General features: G+C 40.9%; 1 protein-coding gene across 5 annotated transcripts; it reads left to right on the top strand.

Annotated features, from left to right (window-relative positions):
- Positions 1–377: 377 nt before the first annotated feature.
- Positions 378–11,384, top strand: LOC146577192 (phospholipase D1-like). 5 transcript variants are annotated; one of them, XM_085252057.1, is made up of 6 exons: positions 378–501; positions 2,441–2,546; positions 7,625–7,844; positions 9,006–9,122; positions 9,413–10,178; positions 10,519–11,384. In XM_085252057.1, exons 3-5 carry the CDS (start codon positions 7,686–7,688, stop codon positions 9,665–9,667), a joined length of 531 nt encoding a protein of 176 aa, XP_085108183.1. In that variant the 5' UTR covers positions 378–501; positions 2,441–2,546; positions 7,625–7,685; the 3' UTR covers positions 9,668–10,178; positions 10,519–11,384. The 5 variants fall into 5 exon arrangements, with proteins under 5 accessions (XP_085108183.1, XP_085108175.1, XP_085108191.1 ...); XM_085252049.1 differs by having other exon boundaries at positions 379–501; positions 7,682–7,844; XM_085252065.1 differs by lacking the exon at positions 7,625–7,844 and having other exon boundaries at positions 381–501.
- The last annotated feature ends 6,391 nt before the right edge of the window (positions 11,385–17,775 follow it).

The following is a 17,775-nucleotide window of genomic DNA, read 5'->3' as shown; positions in this document are numbered from 1 at the left end:
ATCAGCACAGACAGAGAGCTCCATTCAAACTTTGCTGCCATCAGGAATAATGCTTCAAATATAATCATCAGTGTTTGAGCAGTTATGATATCAGGGACAATCTAGACATGTGTGACAATACTGAACATGTCACATGACACACCTCAAACATCATGTGATCCACTCTCAGTCTGCACTTTCAGTCATGACTTCATGAATTTATGATCAGTTTACTCCTGAAATATTCAAATGCTGCAGGGTGAAGAACAACAAAGTGCTGACACATGTTTGTGTTTCAAACAGGAAAACCAGCAGAAATAAATCATCTTTGGACAACATGACAGAGATTAGTGAGTTTCCAAGTTGCACTTGAATGCAGCACAGACAGATTCTGATGTTCGTGGTTGTAAACGTGTCCTCAAACGCCGCTCTGACTCTTTCCTTCCTGCTCAAAGTTCCTCTTTTCTGAACTTGGTGTTTGTGCCTGACGCTGATCGTCTCCGTGTGGAGCTCCGTGTGAAGGTAACGTTAGCAGTGTGTAATGTTTCCTGGCTAACATCAGCTGTGTGCAGCTCAGTTCCAGCACAAATCTGCCGCTCCATAGTTCACGGTAACGGACTCATGAGGTCTACCGTTAAACGCTCTCCCGCCATTTTGTCTGTGTGCGCGGATGTGTACGTTTTTGTTACCACTGTCATCTCATCAATAGCCTATTTGTAAAAGATCTCTGTTCATAGTTTAGTTGGATTTTAAAACTCTGTAGTTGGACAGTTTTATTTTGGACTGATGCTAAAATTCTTGCTGATTGTTTCTGTCGAGGTTTTGTACTTGACATCTGCCATTTTGGATGTGATAAGCTGTAGAGAGTGCGTCCAAAAAGAGAAACCAGAAAGAGAACCTGTTTTATTAATAACCTCTTGCAAATAGAAGAATATGAAAAAAACAACAACAAACAGGATAAAACCTTTAAATTACTTGAATTTTTAAAATCACCATCATCTGTTAACACAAATTTGATCATTTCAAATTTTTGTTTTCATTTTCTCTTCCCAGTTACTTCTTTCTCATTCTCTTCATTCTCCTTGTCACCTTACGTCTCACTCCTTAACTGAAGTTATAGTTCTAACATAAGAAGTCCCACCAACGTCCTTTATTTAATCTCTGTGTTGTCACAGTTATTATCATCAGATCAGACATGAGACCCAGACAACAACATAAGTTTACAAGCTAACATCATGTCAGCTAACATTAGACGATAACATCATAAACTTTAAATTACTTTGCCTCTGATCAACAGTTTGATTACATTCTCACATCACAGGTTTATTTGCTAAGTGTGAGTCCGCCCACATTAGATCCACTTTTCAGCAGGTGGAATAATTTGTAGTATATAGGTAATACATCAACAATGCTGCCGTGGTTAAGTTAAGAATATTTATAATGTCATTTCCAAAACTTGCATATGATCTGCAATTTGTAGCAGATCTACTGACTGTCACAGAGCAGCTGGAGCAGTCTCGAATGCAGGTCAGTCCACTGCTGCCCCCTGTGGCCAAGTGCCATAGCTACTGCTGGATGAACTCGTGACACATCTGCACCTGTTTCTATGAACACATTGAGTCTGAGTGGCTGCACTTACACTGGTGCATTCAACATATTGAAAGATGGCAGCAATGTGGATTGTCAAGACTCAAACCAACCATTGAGCAAAGACAGCAGCATCACTTGTTTCTGTTTGTTATACAGCCAGATTTACTCGTGACACACATGTGCAGCTGCTTTATCACCTATTCTGAATTTGTTTCAAGCACAATACATTTGTTACACATGTTGGGATATTGTGTTTGTTTTAAATGTTATATACCTGTGTGGTATGTGACTTGTGTTGCCATGACGCCAGGTCTCTCTTGGAAATGAGATTTTTTACCTGGATAAATAAAGGACTAATTTGTAACTTTCAGTGTTTTCCGGTCTTCCAAAAGAAAAAAAACCTTCAACTACATGACATGCAGTTGTGTATTTGTTTTCACCTTATCATACACTTGAAGTTTTACAAATCACCACTTCTTTAGTGAATATCATTTCAGTCTCAGACAATCTCGTTTCTCTTACAGAGGTTGAATGCACCTTCTGCGGATGGCGGTACCACACAGTGTGCGTGGACTTCCCCTGCACAGAAGGCAACTACAAATGCTGTGAATGCTAAATAAACAGAAACAAATGATCCCTGTTGTCTTTGCTTGATGATTGGTTTGAGTCTTGACAATCCACATTGCTGGCGTTGCATCTTTCAATGCCAGCAATGGCAGGTATCAGTGCTCAAACCTTTTGTGTTTGTTTCCAACAAGTTGCCCACCTCGGGAAACAAAAATGTGTTCTTTTACTTGTCAGATGAACATATGAGACACTTTGACTCTTCAGTGCAGTGTGGAGCCTAACAAAGATCTGTTTTGTGTCCCAGCTGATCAGCAGGAGGAGGAGAGTCTGACGGAGCAGCAGAGGAACATTTTCAGCTACTTGGACTCAGCTCAGCCACTACAGAGGAAACAATGAGCTCAACACAGAAGGTGACAGACAGAGCAGGACCATATGACCAAAGATATTTATCACCATATACATCTGAACATTTGCCATAGCGATGTAGCTGACAATAGAATTGACACCAGACAAAATACTTTACAGCTGCACAACTTTATTAAAAACCCATCAATGTATTTTCACTGAAACAAGCAGCTGTTGTTTATGTGTTTATGTACTAACAGCTGGAAACGTTTCATACAGCTGTGTTCGACAGAAATGAAGGAGAACAGATTTAGTTCATTTGTTTCTACATGAGCTCTGTGTGATTTGATGAGTATCTGAGGCTGAGACCACAGGACTGTGAAACATGATTGTTGGGCTTCATTTCTGTGCTGAACAGTCGTTTAAGATTAGCTGTAAATAACAATTAGCTGATGTTGTTCATGAGACTAAAGTCACCTCACTGTGGTAACGTAAATATAATATGGCCAATATTATAGTTATCATATTGTTGGCATTACTAAATTTGGCTCAATGCTTACATATATGTGTAAAAAGCAAATGTAGGAGCTGTGATAACTGTGTCTGATAGAATGAAGAGTAGACTGATATATGAAATATTCCTTTATTGGGTGAGAAAATCAGACCATGTCATAACTGCTTTAAGTCACACAGAATAGATATCAGAGCCTTAAACAGGCTGACTTCTGCTAAATGGGTCAAACTGGGCAGAAGGTCTACAAACACATAACATCCTTATAGAATATGATGTAACACTATAGATCAACTTAGCTCAGAATATATAAAGCATATAAACAGTTACAGCAATATGATGCAACAAACACAGCAGCTACTGATCCAAAATACTCAAAGCTTCATAGTCAAAGGAGCTTGCAAAGAAAAGCGTCTGGACTTCTTTAAGTTACTTGAAGACGTTTCACCTCTCATCCGAGAAGCTTCTTCAGTTCTAAGGTCAAATGGTGGAGAGTCCCAGATATAAACCTAGTGGGAGTGACCCCCCACAGAGGGACAAAAGGACCCCCCTCCTCTAATCGCCTGAGCCAAGGTGTGAAACTGGGTGTGGGTCCCAATCAGCCAGAGTTTCGGGTGGGTTCATTGTGAAACCTGGCCCCACCTTATCATGTGAATTCCTGAGATCAGATGGCCCAGGATGTGAGTGGGCGTTAAGGCGTCTGGGAAGGGATCTCAAAACTGGATTATAGATGGCAGAGAGTTGGTGTCGTAAACCCCGCCTCTGTTCAAAGATGGTCGCTCACAGTGGACATAGATGGCTTCTTTCACTCCTCTTTCAAACCATCTGTCCTCTCTGTCCAAAATGTGAACATTGGTATCCTCGAAAGAGTGTCCTTTATCCTTAAGATGCAGATGGACAGCTGAGTCTTGTCCTGTGGAGGTGGCTCTTCTGTGTTGTGCCATGCGCTTGTGAAGTGGCTGTTTGGTCTCTCCAATGTAGAGGTCTGGGCATTCCTCGCTGCACTGTACAGCAAACACCACATTGTTAAGTCTGTGTTTTGGCGTTTTATCTTTCGGGTGAACCAGTTTCTGTCTGAGTGTGTTGCTGGGTCTGAAATACACCGGGATGTCATGCTTGGAGAAAACTCTCCTGAGTTTCTCTGATACACCGGCTACATAGGGGATGACAATGTTGTTGCGTCTGTCCTTCTTATCCTCCCTCGCTGGTGTCTGGTCTTCTTTTCTGTGCCTCTTTGCTGACTTTAAAAACGCCCATTTAGGATAGCCGCACGTTTTGAGTGCTTCCTTTACATGTGTGTGTTCCTTCTTTTTTCCTTCAGGTTGAGAGGGAACATGTTCTGCCCGGTGGTGTAGGGTCCTAATTACTCCAAGTTTGTGTTCCAGAGGGTGATGGGAGTCAAAGAGGAGGTACTGGTCCGTGTGTGTGGGCTTCCGGTAAACTTCGATGTTGAGGTTGCCGTTCTCTTCAATGTGCACAGTGCAGTCCAGGAAGGGCAAACAGTGGTCCTTTGTGTCTTCCCTGGTGAACTTGATGTTTTTATCCACAGCGTTAATGTGCGCAGTGAAGGATTCCACTTCTTGTGTCTTGATTTTGACCCAGGTGTCGTCCACATATCTGTACCAGTGGCTGGGTACTCTTCCTTTGAAAGAGCCAAGAGCCTTCCTTTCCACTTCCTCCATGTAAAGGTTGGCTACAATAGGTGACACGGGGGAGCCCATGGCACAGCCATGTTTTTGTCTGTAAAAGCCTTCGTTGTATTTGAAATATGTAGTGGTGAGGCAGAGGTCTAACAGGGTGCAAATCTGATCGGCTGTGAAGTTGGTCCTGTCCTCCAAGGAGCTGTCTTCTTGTAGTCATTTTCTGACAGTCTCCTCGGCCTCCGTGGTGGGTATGCAAGTGAAGAGAGAGAACTGAAGAAGCTTCTCGGATGAGAGGTGAAACGTCTTCAAGTAACTTAAAGAAGTCCAGACGCTTTTCTTTGCAAGCTCCTTTGACTACGATGACCTGGATGACTGAGAACCTTCACAGACTCAAAGCTTCATAGAACTGAAACCAACATTTATTTTTAGCTCCATCCTGCTGCTGATACAGACTTTAGGTTTCTGAACATTAAACTTGTTGCTGCCTTTCATAGTGTGTAACTTGAAGGCCCTGAGTACTTTCTCCCACACTGGAAACACTGGGATGATCACATTATTTGAACATTACCTAATAAGACTGATTCAGCACAGACAGTTATGTTAAACTTTCCTAGCAGTCCTTCACAAACAGGGAACAGTCTGTCTATTCTCTCCATCTGTCAGCTGCTGCTGGCTCTTCCTCCTCCTCTTCCTCACACACTGCTGAGTTTGTCCTGGTGGATCATCAGGGCTGCAAAGCCTCACAGATGATGTGCAGCAGTGGCTCCCTCAGTCTGTCCTCACTCTGGACACTTGCAGTCGTCACACATGGAAATCAAATGTGTGATAAGCTGCAGGATTCAAACACAAGTGTAACTTATAAACACATGTTCATACTTTTATTCCACAATCAGAGAGAAAGAAACAGAGAGAGAGTGCAGGACAGACAGACAGGTGGCAGTCTCAGGTGTACACACTGCTACACAACAGCACCAGAGAAGCAGGATTTAGTGTTTGTGTTATTACGAGTGTAAACAAGAAGAGTTCCAGATGGTGCAGTGGACACATGTGTGACTGCTGTGATTAAAGCATCTTTCTTTCAGCTTAACGAGTGAACCGTCAGCTCGTTCAAACACACGTTAAAGTGCGTTTGGCTCGACACCACCGAACAGAGGCAGCAATATAACATAGCTAACATTAACAGTGCAGTGAATCCTGCTTGTGCCGTGATGTTCAGGACTGCAAACCGAGCAGCATCACTGACTTTCAGCTTGTTGTGTTTGTGGATATATGACTGACTTTAATTATCCACAAAATCATCACATTCTCTGTCAGATTAAGGTCGACTATTGAACGGCGTATATTTTAAAGGCTTTAAAACCAAGTTAACGCTGAAAGTACAAACATCACTAATGTCACATAACTCTGCCGACAAGGCATAGCTATGGCTATGAAATGCTCTTTGTGTATCACTTCTTCATTATGAAAGATGTCATTAATGCACTAGTAATGTCTCATCTGGAGTATTGTTCAATCATTTGGTCAGCAGCTAATAAGACAGATCTTAACAGACTTCAGTTAGTCCAGAATAAGGCGTCCAGATTAGTGTGAAGATGTTCATACTATACTAATATTGATCAAATGCATAATAACCTTTCTTGGCTTCCTGTACAGGCTAAAATATTCTATGGCTTACTTGTAGTTCTAAAGAAAGCAATTCTGTTAAACACACCACATTTATTCTGCTCAGCTGCAGTATCCAGATGAAATACATCATCATATTACACAGTTTTCAACAAGCTGCAATTTAGTAAATGCTCGAGTTAAAAGTAACGTTTTGTAAAACTGTTACATTTAGAGCAACTTTTAAGTGGAATAAGTTGCCTTAAAAAATTAGAGAATTATTCAAAACTTCAATGAACACTTAAAAGCCGATTTACAGAGCTTTTAGTTGTTGTAAATATTGTAAGACATGATTTGTTTTTGAAATTTGTGTAATGTGCCTCAATGTTATTGATATTATTATTATTATTATTGATTGCTTATGTTTGAACAATTGTGAAACCTCACTGTGGATGTAAGAGTGAAATTATGTGGATATCTTGAATCCACTTTATTGTGTAATATTTTATGTGAGTATTTGACGGAAGACGAGCAACATCTGTTGTGGAAGCTAACGGGGTTCCTTTAGAATAAACAAACATAGGATTTATTATCACTGAATAATTCTGTATAAATCTATACAAATTATAGAAATATGTAATAGGAAACAACAAAATAATCTAAATTATAAAATAATGTGTGTGTGTGTGTGTGTGTGTGTGTGTGTGTGCATGAGTTTAGTGTTTGAACAGTCATGAATTATCTTTAACAGCAGGTTGGATGTAATGTGTTAGAACTACCAGCAGGTGGGGTTAAGAGACCTTTAAAACACTAGGAGTCCCAGGCTTCTACCTTTCTACCTTTAAAACCCGGAGTGCAGCCAAATGGCTTTTAGCTAGGCTTTAGCTTCAGCCAAGTGGAAGCTAAATTGGCTAGTCATTCATATGTATATTAGGTTGTTACCTGGGAATTCTGGAGGGAAGCGGAGTGGGGGTGTGTGAACGAGGGGGTGGGGGAGCTGCTAAAAGCTGTGAACTTCCCTTTTGTGTTTCATCTTGATGCATTCTCAATCATCCAGGGAAATAAATCTCCAAAAGTCACCAACTTGGAGTGTTTCAGTTTGCCATCTTAGGGAGAAATCAACACACATGGGTGTATTTCCTTTGTTGCTGAGATTTACTGATAAAAACAGTACAAAAAACCAACCATTTGTACACATTTTTACAAATAATAATAAAAAGTGAGTGAGTACATTTCAACATTTTCAGCAATCACTCACAATCCTGGCACTGCCATGGTATCTGTAGTCTGCATTTACCACATGTGTATCTGTTGCAGTGAACACATCGCACAGTGGCATGATTGTTCTTGCATTTGTGTTTGACCTGACACATGGCTCTTTTTCCAGGGCTAGGTGTGGAGGGTTGTGTCCAAAGCAACTGTTCTTTTCTTGCCTTCTTTGCAGCTACATGAGAGTGAGCCAACTCTCTTGCAAGCTCCACCAGGAAGTCCACCCGTCTTTCCTTCATCCCGGTGCATGCTTGATACAGCACATGTGCATTCAGTGCTGCCATGTCAATATTATTTTGTTTAAAGACAGAAGTGACCGCATAGTTGCAACATCAAAGGTAAATATTAATTAATTAGCATCAAGTATATTTGTTGCTTAAGCGTTTGCACTATAACTTAAGTAGGATTATAACTTTTAAGGAAGGAAAGATTTCAGATATTTAATTCACTGTTTCAGTTATTTTATATGAAATTAAAACATTTACGTTGGTCAAATATGATGCTCTAAATCAAATAAAAGTTTGAAAATAAATGATGTATTTTTAAATGCTGCAACAAATGTTCACAAAAAGTAACTATAATTAAAACCAGTTAAACAAAATCAAATGTTTGAATCATGCTTAACCAAATGCCAGGCTGGAGAGCTGAACCTAAAGTATACGTAGAAAGATTTCAACATCTGAGCAGTTTTTAATGTTTTTATCACATATAAATGTCACAGCAGTGGGTCCTGGCCCAATGCTTTGTGTTTTTGGTTTTCTTTGACTCTTGTTTTTCTTGGTTTTTGTTCTTCTTATTTATCAGGCTCTCAGTAATCTTAGTTCTCCCTCCCTCAGTGTTCATTTCAGCCTGTGTTTAGTTTCTGTTCCCGTGTCCCACGTTTCATCGTTTCATGTCGAGTCAGCCCTGTCTCTCTGTTTCCTGTGTCTCCCCAGTCAGCCCCGCCTCCCTCGGGCACTCATGTGTGATACAGAGTAATAAACCTGACTACATTTACTACACTCTCTTTATTACCTGTTACTTTAAAATTCATACACTAATTATGTCTGCCCATCTCTCTAATGTGAAGGTCAAAGGTCAACATCCCAGTGACATAAGAATAATCCCAAAGGGGCAAAGGCAGCGGTTAATTTAGCACATTTAGCATTAAGGGTACAGCAAGGATATACTTTTACTTATTGTGGCAGGGGTGTGGTCTCTGGCCTGCTGCAGTGGAGGCTGGTGGCGGGACGTTGGACGGCACAGGTGAGGGTGATGGAGCTCATGACTCTCCCTTTTATAGTGACGGAGGAGACTGGCGTGGGGGAAGCGTGTAGTGGAGGAAGCCGAGGAGAGAGCTGGTTTCTGGCTACAAAGACGGCGTCAAACCAGAAAAGATTGCTCGTGGTCAAATAATGTGTCAATCACCTGTGAATCAAACTGTGTGTGGCTCAGTTCATGTCACAGTGTTGTTTAGTATATCTTCACTTGTCTCACTCTCCTTCTGTTCTGTCCATCAGGACGATCCTCAGCGCGTACACAGATCCTCCATCGATGTTTTGGATCCAATCAGTGATCAGTTCTACGAGGAGGCCTGGATGTTCACCAGCGCTCGCTACAACTCCATCTACCAGAAGGTGAGTGTACTCCTTTGTACTCAGATTAACATTTTACTTCTTAAAATACATTTTCATATATGAGCTTTCTATTATTTCATGGGCCATTTAATCAATATTAAAATTACAAGCATATCAACAAAGGTGAAGCTGGTTTTTTCCACTTGCTGTCACACAGTCATGGAGGAATACAATAAATACATAATCAGTCATAGATCCTGAACAATGACATTAAAAGAAAGTCTGTGGCTCTAAAAACTAAACAGTATAAAGACATGCTCCAAGCTGCTGTTTCTCTCCTACTCCTCTAGGTTTTCCACTGTCGGCCATCCAGCGATGCTGGAGGGCTACCTGGCCAATGCTGGCCTCCACAAAGAGGTCCCGGCTCGGAGGAGCTGAAGAAGATCCTTGCCTTCCTCGTCAGTTTCCTCTTCAGTTCCTATCCCAACAAAACCTTCTTGCACCTATTAGCTCCAAAGAGGCTATGGTGCCCGTGGAGGTCTGGACCTGAGGCCTGTGCTCATCACGTGGATAGAAAACACTCTGACACCATTCTGGAGGTCTGATGGGACTCTGACCAAAACACAGATGAAATAAAACTTGTGGCTGGAGCTTTTAAAATTACTTTTTCACCTCATAGATTAATGCTCATGATTGCATGTTAGCAAGACAGCATCTCCCCAAGGTGAAACTCTCAGGAGACATTTACTCTTAAACTGTAATCTGGTTGAGACTACTTGAGGAGATCTTAGTAGCGAGTATGTGGATTTAGTCTCTTCACCAACAGCAGACAGACCCATGCCAAGAAAGCAGACATGTTCTCAAAGAAAGCCGAGAGCAGAGATTGGAAAAAGCTAAAAAGAAAAAGCTGCAGCTTCAGACGACTATCTGCCTGTAAGGCTGAAAAAGTCCAGTTACGCTCTATTTTGGAAAAGCTCCCAGTTTTGGTAACCTGGACTTTTATTTCCCCTCTTCTGCTACAGATGTTGACTGTGACCTCAGAGGCCAACTGGACCACACAGCTGCAGCAGGAGTGAGGGAGAGGAGTCTTCATCCAGCTTCAAAGAAAACATCCAGGTAAAGTGACGTGGATCAGCGGATAAAGCCGTCTCCACTTTCAAAGGAGATCCTCTGAGAGAGAGACTCTGAGCCATTTTAGCCTCAAATTATAGGACTTTATAGTACAGCAACACTTTTAAAGGACAAAAATAAGATAAACTGTGACTGTAATACAAACAAAGTATTGCATGTGTTTTTAAAAGTGTTCCTCCGATGGGCAGGATATCACTATTAGACTGTCCCACCAGCCAACTTCAACAAGAGACCACAGCAGCATTGAGTGATCAGCACAGATGTTCCTCTAACACTCAGCATCTGATCCCTGTTGGTCTGTGTGCTTCTGCTTTTGCTCAGTTAGAAACCCTGCAGCAACCCCACCCAAAACTGTGTCTTCTTGTTGGCCTCAACGTTGAAGTGTCAAACGTCCAACATCTGGAAAGGAAACCACGCCAGTGTACTGTGATGTTTCACCAACATGTGGCAGACGCTGGTCCTGCCTTTCATGCTGACATCAGCAGAGAGCCCCGCCTACCTCAAAGCCTCCCCTGTCATGTATTGATCAGGATGATTATGAAGATGAGCGAGTGCAAATAAGACTGTAAAAGTCCACGAGCAGAATGTTTGGATGCTTTCTGATGATTCATGAATATCATGAGAGTGTTTGTGTGTTTTGTCTTTTCTTTGCTGACGTTTGTTACTAACAAAGACAATTTACGCTCTGTGTGTGTTTTCATCCTTACCAGCCGCACTCTAACTGCAATGAAGGAAACAAACTGTAGAAATGGTCGACTCAGTGACTTCATAAAATATTGAAGTGGTTCAGGTAGAGCCAGTTTTTAAATGACCATGAACACTGAGCGTATTGTATCTGTACAGCATGTTTTTCTATTAGACAGATTTGTAACAGAGGCCTTGCTCTCAGTAAGTTTGAAATCCTTTTCTGATTTCTTTTGTAATCTCTGATCTTTGTGTATCCTGCTCAGTTTGCATGCTGCCTGTAGGAGTTTCTGTCTTTGTATTTGAAGAGAATTCATTGAATATACTCAGCTGCTTCCCTTTGGTGCCTCACACATCACTGAAGTTTTTCAGTGTCCAGTTATTTGTTTTTAATAGCTGTTTGAATTCTCTGTATGTTTGACCCTGTAGACTGTTTAATGGACTGCTCGTCTTCCTGTTTGTAACCACTGCCTGTTTAGGACTAAAGATTTGGATTTTTGACTTTAACACAGCCTCTGCGTGTCGTCCCTTTGTGTCCTCGTCCTCTGTGAATGTGTCACAGATGTTTCCATGATAATAACACAGCTTTCCCACAGTGGCTTGCAGCAGCATTTTTTCACAGCACATTTGAGAAAGGTTCAGATTAACTCGATGAGTTTATATTCAGAATGATTCTGACAGTGGGCCACTGTGAATTGTGATCTTTCATCAGCTCAATGTTTAAGTTCAGTATTTCAAAGCAGGAGCTATGAACAGTCATCATGTTGGCATTAGAATTATTATTATTAATCATTATTAATAATGTCGTTACTCATGTATAACTTTGATTAGTATACATGAATTTTATCAATAGTAAAAATAATGAATAATTCATGTATAACTTTTATTGTGTTTTGTATATTAATTATATTTAAATAGAGATGTTGACCCTGTCTCTACAGTAGCATCAGTGTAACATACATTATTGGTCCAAGCTGTCATAAATGGGGAGCCTGATCCTTTATTATGAAAACATGACGAGTATTTTTCTTGTCAGTTGGGAAGAAGTTGGTCTTTTTTTCCTTCTTTTTGCTCAGTTTGTCTTTTCTTTGATAATTGAAACTCTGATCAAACCTACTCATGTTCACAGCATGTAAAAGCAGCTGACAGTCCGTGGCATTGTTGTTTGTAGAGGTGCAGTGTAGTGGGAGCATAAATCAAAAGAAAACAGTAACATTTATGTAATAAAACATCTGAATGAAAATGAACAGGCCCTTTATGAACTTCAAAGGGATCTGAAAACAACACTTTTTAAAAGAGTATCTTGGGGTGTAGGTGGTCAAAATAGAAAACTGAGCTGAGACTCTAAGTTCAATCCATCCATTGGTTTTACTTAGTTTTACTTATTAAACACATTATTCTGTTTCTATGTATTTGCTATGATTTGATGACCATTCAGATCTGGGACGATCAGCTGACTGATGATGTCACACAGACTGTGTCTTTCAGGAACAGTGATTCTGATGTGAGCCTGCTAGCTGACAGCAGACCTGATGAAAGCACATGTTCACATCTGTGAGGACAGACTGGACTCTTTGACTGCACCTTGGTTCTCCTCAGAGGTCTGTACAGGAGCATGTCCACCCTGCTGCGAGATCGATCAACTTTAGACCAGACAACAAACGACGGAGGCTCTGGAAAAGTGCAATCAAACGATGAGTTTATTAACAGCCCGGAGAAAACATCAACATATGTCTTCTGACCAAAATACATGTTGTGGATACTTATAAAGCAGTGGGGTACACGCCCCCCCATGGCGTCAATGACAGATTAGAATAGGTTCCAGACCTTAGTCACAGTTAATCGTACGTCTTGTACATCTTTTAATAGCTATAAGCAGACATAGAACTTCTCTTTTCTATAACACCTTCCATACAAGGTAATAATCTTAAGCCCTCAGGGTCTCTGAGGCTAATTATTGACTCTGCTCATCTGTTACCAAGTAGAATAAAATGCAACAGGTTTGCAACAAGAAGCTGGAAACATTGGGGCCTCTGCTCAGGCCTATTCCTAGATTATATGTATTATATGTACTGTAAGTTATATTGCAGTTATCCTTCTATGTTCTAGTTTCCCTCAGCATGTATCATCTGGACACTCTCACCAGTGAAGCTTAAAACCTTCTAGAATGGAACATCAACTCTAACCAAGCACATTTATGCATTGTGTATAAAATGAACTCAACCTATAAAAATAGAAAGGTCAATGTGATGACAGACATATTCAATGCAATATAAACCCTCTAGGAAATATTACTGATAAATGATACTGTAAAACATGTTATTAATACATTCTTCATAAGGCAAATTATATGGTGGCAATAAAAGAATCTCTGAATCCCAACAACCCCCACTGAAGATCTCAGTCACTGTGAAACATAGAAAGCTGCTTGTGTGGCCTCTGCCTCACATGTAGATACAGCTACAGGTTTCTCTGTCAGTCAGACTGAAACAGTGTCCTGATGCTGCATCATTCAGCTCTGTGCCCCAGTCAGCATCACTGGGAGCTACCAGTGTTTCTGCCCTTTTCCTGTAACACTACACTCAGCACAGGCTCAGCTGGTATCCAGTGTTGGACTTTGGCTTCAGCTGCTGTGATAGATCCTCTAACATAGATCAGCTCTGCTACATGTTGTTAGATAAGTGCAGCTGCTGTCATGTCCTGATGTTACTCTGGCTCAGCAGCTTCTCCATCAGAGGTTCACATGGAGCTGATCCAGTATCTCCAGTAACTGTGTTCTGTGCCTCACTGGTTCATCCTTCTGTCTGTGTGACGTCAGTCAGATGTTGAAGTTAAACTCTGTAATCTTCACTGTGTCACAGAGTTCAGTGAGTCCCGTTATTCACAGTATCAATCAGATCATCAGAGAACAGCTGATCAGCAATCAGTGGTGCCAACAGCGCCTCCTGTGGTGAGAGGATGCAATAATGCAATGTAAATATTGTAAGACATGATTTGTTTTTGAAATTTGTGTAATGTGCCTCAATGTTATTGATATTATTATTATTATTATTGATTGCTTATATTTGAACAATTGTGAAACCTCACTGTGGATGTAAGAGTGAAATTATGTGGATATCTTGAATCCACTTTATTGTGTAATATTTTATGTGAGTATTTGACGGAAGACGAGCAACATCTGTTGTGGAAGCTAACGGGGTTCCTTTAGAATAAACAAACATAGGATTTATTATCACTGAATAATTCTGTATAAATCTATACAAATTATAGAAATATGTGATAGGAAACAACAAAATAATCTAAATTATAAAATAATGTGTGTGTGTGTGTGTGTGTGTGTGTGTGTGTGTGTGTGTGTGTGTGTGTGTGTGTGTGTGTGTGTGTGTGCATGATTTTAGTGTTTGAACAGTCATGAATTATCTTTAACAGCAGGTTGGATGTAATGTGTTAGAACTACCAGCAGGTGGGGATAAGAGACCTTTAAGGTGTTTGGTGCCACGCTCCACCTTCAGGTTTAAAACTAGTGTTAATGGAGTTTGAAGGTTGAGTTTGTTCCACGACTGCATTTCACTCACTGCCTCTGTTTGTATCTCTGTCACTGCAGGACCAACATGGAGCCAGAAGTCAGCGCTCTCAGGAGGCCGACAAACCTCACAGAAGAAAGGGAGAGAAAAAACACACCTGTGACGAGTGTGGGAAGGGTTTTACTGTGAGGGCTAAACTAAAACAGCATCAGGTCATCCACACTGGAGAGAGACCGTTCAGCTGTGACTTGTGTGGAAAGTCTTTTTCCTGGAAGGGTTACCTAAAAACACACCAACTCATCCACAGTGGAGTTAAAGCGTACAGCTGTGATCAGTGTGGCAGAGCTTTTACTCACAGTAGCAACTTACAGAGGCATCTAGTTACCCACTCTGGAATTAAGGCATACAGCTGTGACATCTGTGGAAAAACTTTCAGCCAGAGAGGGAACCGAAATACACACCTACGCATTCACAACAGACATGATGTGTACTGCTGTGAACAGTGTGGCAAAGAGTTTATAACTCACACAGACTTACAACGACACATGTTTACCCACACTGAGGAGAGACCTTATCAATGTGACCTGTGTGAGAAGACTTTTAAATCTCCACGTCACCTGAGACGACACCAACAGATCCACACCAGAAAGAGACTCTACAAGTGCAGCTACTGTGAGGTATGTATTTATATTGTTATCTTGTCATTTTAGCCTGACTGTTTGGAACAACTCTGCTCATTAAACTGTGTTAGCATGTTAGCAATTCTACTGCATGGAAAAGCAGCTCTGAGTGATTATTCAGATTTTCCTTTCAGTTATGATTTTAGTATTACTGTAGTATTATGGTGGTAGTATTGTAGTTATTGCAGCCCAGTAAACTGAGTGTGTTAACTGAAACAGTCAAATGTAGTTGGACGTCTGCAGAGATGCTCTTTATTTCAGGCGACGTTCAGGATACAAATGTTGAAGGACTGACTTACACTGTCTTTGTGTCTTTGTTTAGAAGCAGAGCGACACAGATGGATCCAGTTCTCAACCCTGTCATCACTGTGGTGGTGGGAAAGACTTTCATTGTGACCTCTGTGGAAAAACTTTCAGTCAGCAAATTACCCTAAAAGTACATCAACGTAGACACACTGGAGACAAACTGAAATACTGCAAAGAATGTGGGAGAAGCTTCACCACATCAAGTGAGTTAAAACAACATGAACTGATTCACAGTGGGGTTAAAAAGCACCTCTGTGATCAGTGTGGGTCATCCTTCACCACTGCAAGGGACCTTAAATTACACAAACGAGTCCACACAGGAGAGAAACCACACAAGTGCAGACACTGTGAGAGAAGCTTCTCACAGTCAGGTAATCGTAACATTCATGAACGTACACACATGGAAGGAAACTACAGCTGTGACCAGTGTGACAAGAGCTTCAGGAATCTCAGTTCATACTCTGCACACAAACGATCCCACGTTACTAATAAACTGTTTCACTGTTACCAATGTGCCCAAACATTCACCTCATTGTCTGCTCTGTGCAAACATCAGCGCGATCACTCAGGGCTGAAATCACTCCCATCACTGGATCACAGTGAATCTGAAGACACAGAAAGATCCTCTGGTTTCTGTGTCAGACTCAAAAAGCTTGAGATCAGGCTCCACAGAGTTCAGATAGAATCATTTAAACTTGTGTTGAACTGAACTGGTTGCTGGGCTGAACTTCTACATAATACAGATCTACATGGGATCTTCTTTTCTGTTGTTTTACTGAGTCAGTTTTGTCCTTTTTTCTCTGTCCTGGTTTTGCTCGTCTGTAAATGATTGAAACTCAGTCAAATAGTTCATTGTTCTCCAGCAAAACGTTTTGGAAACTCATGTTTAACCTTTAAAACTCTGACATGTTTTAGCACACAAGGCTTCATCGGGGAGTTCACTCATGATTGGACCATGAGAACAAAGGTTTTTAGTTCTTTCAAAGAGAGTCTTGGAGATGTTTGATGTTTCTGTTTTTCTGAAACCACCTGAAAGAAAAACTATTTTTCTTGCTTTATGTAGTGTGGAAGTTTTTAATGTTTCTTCATCTGTGATGTTCTTGAATGTGTTCACGTGAAGATGGTACAAATAAACTGTCCTTTCAGCTTTAGCTCCTAATTTATTCATTATTTATGGATGTAGCACAGCAGCCGTCTCTTGATTAACACATGGAGGGCTCGGGATCTGATGGTGTCGTCTCCCTAATTTGCCCACTCAGTAAATCTCACTCATGGCCAAGAAATTGAAATAAACCTTGTTTCCCTGCTGGATAGTGATCCACTGTAACTCTGCTCCTCCTTCCTGTTTAGGATTTCTGTGGCTGAAGTAAAATTCCCTCCATCCATCACTTATCCCAGCTAACCCAAAGTGAAATAAAGTTTTGCTGGTCTTAAAAAAGCATTACAATAATGGGCATTACCAATGCAAACTGAATGATACAGAAGATGAAAGAAGAGACTTTGATCAGTTAATAAAGCTCATGATCTGGATTCATTGTGGCTGCTACACAGATACTTCTGGGTCACTTCTCTCAGTTAGGAACCTTCCTCACCAAACTGACTGTTGGACCACACCCCTGGTTTCATGAGAAATTGTTTCAGCCATGATTTCTCTTCCTGTATTTCAGAGTAAAGACTGAAGTGACAAATGGAAGCATGTTTAAAAACACAATGTGAGAGAGACGTTGAAGTCCTTAGAAGTTACCCTGGGTTTTTCTGTCACCCTGCTAGATGTTACACACCTTGTTATTGTACTGATTTCTACTGCTGGACTACTCCTGCGGAGAGTAACAATACTCTTACTAATTAGCTCCCTTTCACAGCTTTGGGGATATTTATTTTTGTGTTTGCAGCGCTGTGAGCCAGAACAGCGAGAGAAAAATCTGCAACAGCGACGAGCCGAATGCTTACGTGAATCGCAGCAGCTGCACATGTGCTACGCTGAATTAGAGGATATCTTTGCTCTGGATTTCTATTTCTACTCTTTCATTTCTATATGATTCTTCTTGCATCTAAACAAAGATGATTCAATTTGCTAAATGTTGATGGCTCTTCGTGCTCAGGTGTAAATGAGACGTAATATTTGCTCTTGGTTTGGTTCTCCTGTACAGAACCTTGCAGTACAACAGAAACCTAAAAACATTATTTGTAGTTGTTATTCTTAGTTGTTCTGCTGCCTAAATACCACAGGGTCTGATTATGAAGTTATTGAGCTGCACATACGTTACGACCTGCTTAAGTTCGAGGTCACAGCGTCTGTAGAGCAGCTGGAACATAATGAAGTCTACAAGGTTAAAGTTTTCTCTTCAGTTATTGTTCTTTCTGCTGCTTGGTTTGATGGATCTGAGA

The sequence above is a fragment of the Mchenga conophoros genome, linkage group LG3 (genome assembly GCF_057382185.1).
Source record: "Mchenga conophoros isolate Kocher_MC1m ecotype Shallow Benthic linkage group LG3, M_conophoros_male_GT1.1, whole genome shotgun sequence".
NCBI lineage: Eukaryota > Metazoa > Chordata > Actinopteri > Cichliformes > Cichlidae > Mchenga > Mchenga conophoros.
Note: the sequence above shows the minus strand (reverse complement) of the source record. Positions and strands in the feature narration are given on the sequence as shown.

Excerpts from the sequence above, each read along its gene's own strand:
- LOC146577192 (XM_085252031.1), top strand. The coding sequence starts at position 7,575 with ATGATTGTTCTTGCATTTGTGTTTGACCTGACACATGGCTCTTTTTCC. Across the intron at positions 7,845-9,005 it reads GCATAGTTGCAACATCAAAG|GACGATCCTCAGCGCGTACA; the intron begins GTAAATATTAAT and ends TCTGTCCATCAG. Across the intron at positions 9,123-9,412 it reads ACAACTCCATCTACCAGAAG|GTTTTCCACTGTCGGCCATC; the intron begins GTGAGTGTACTC and ends CTACTCCTCTAG.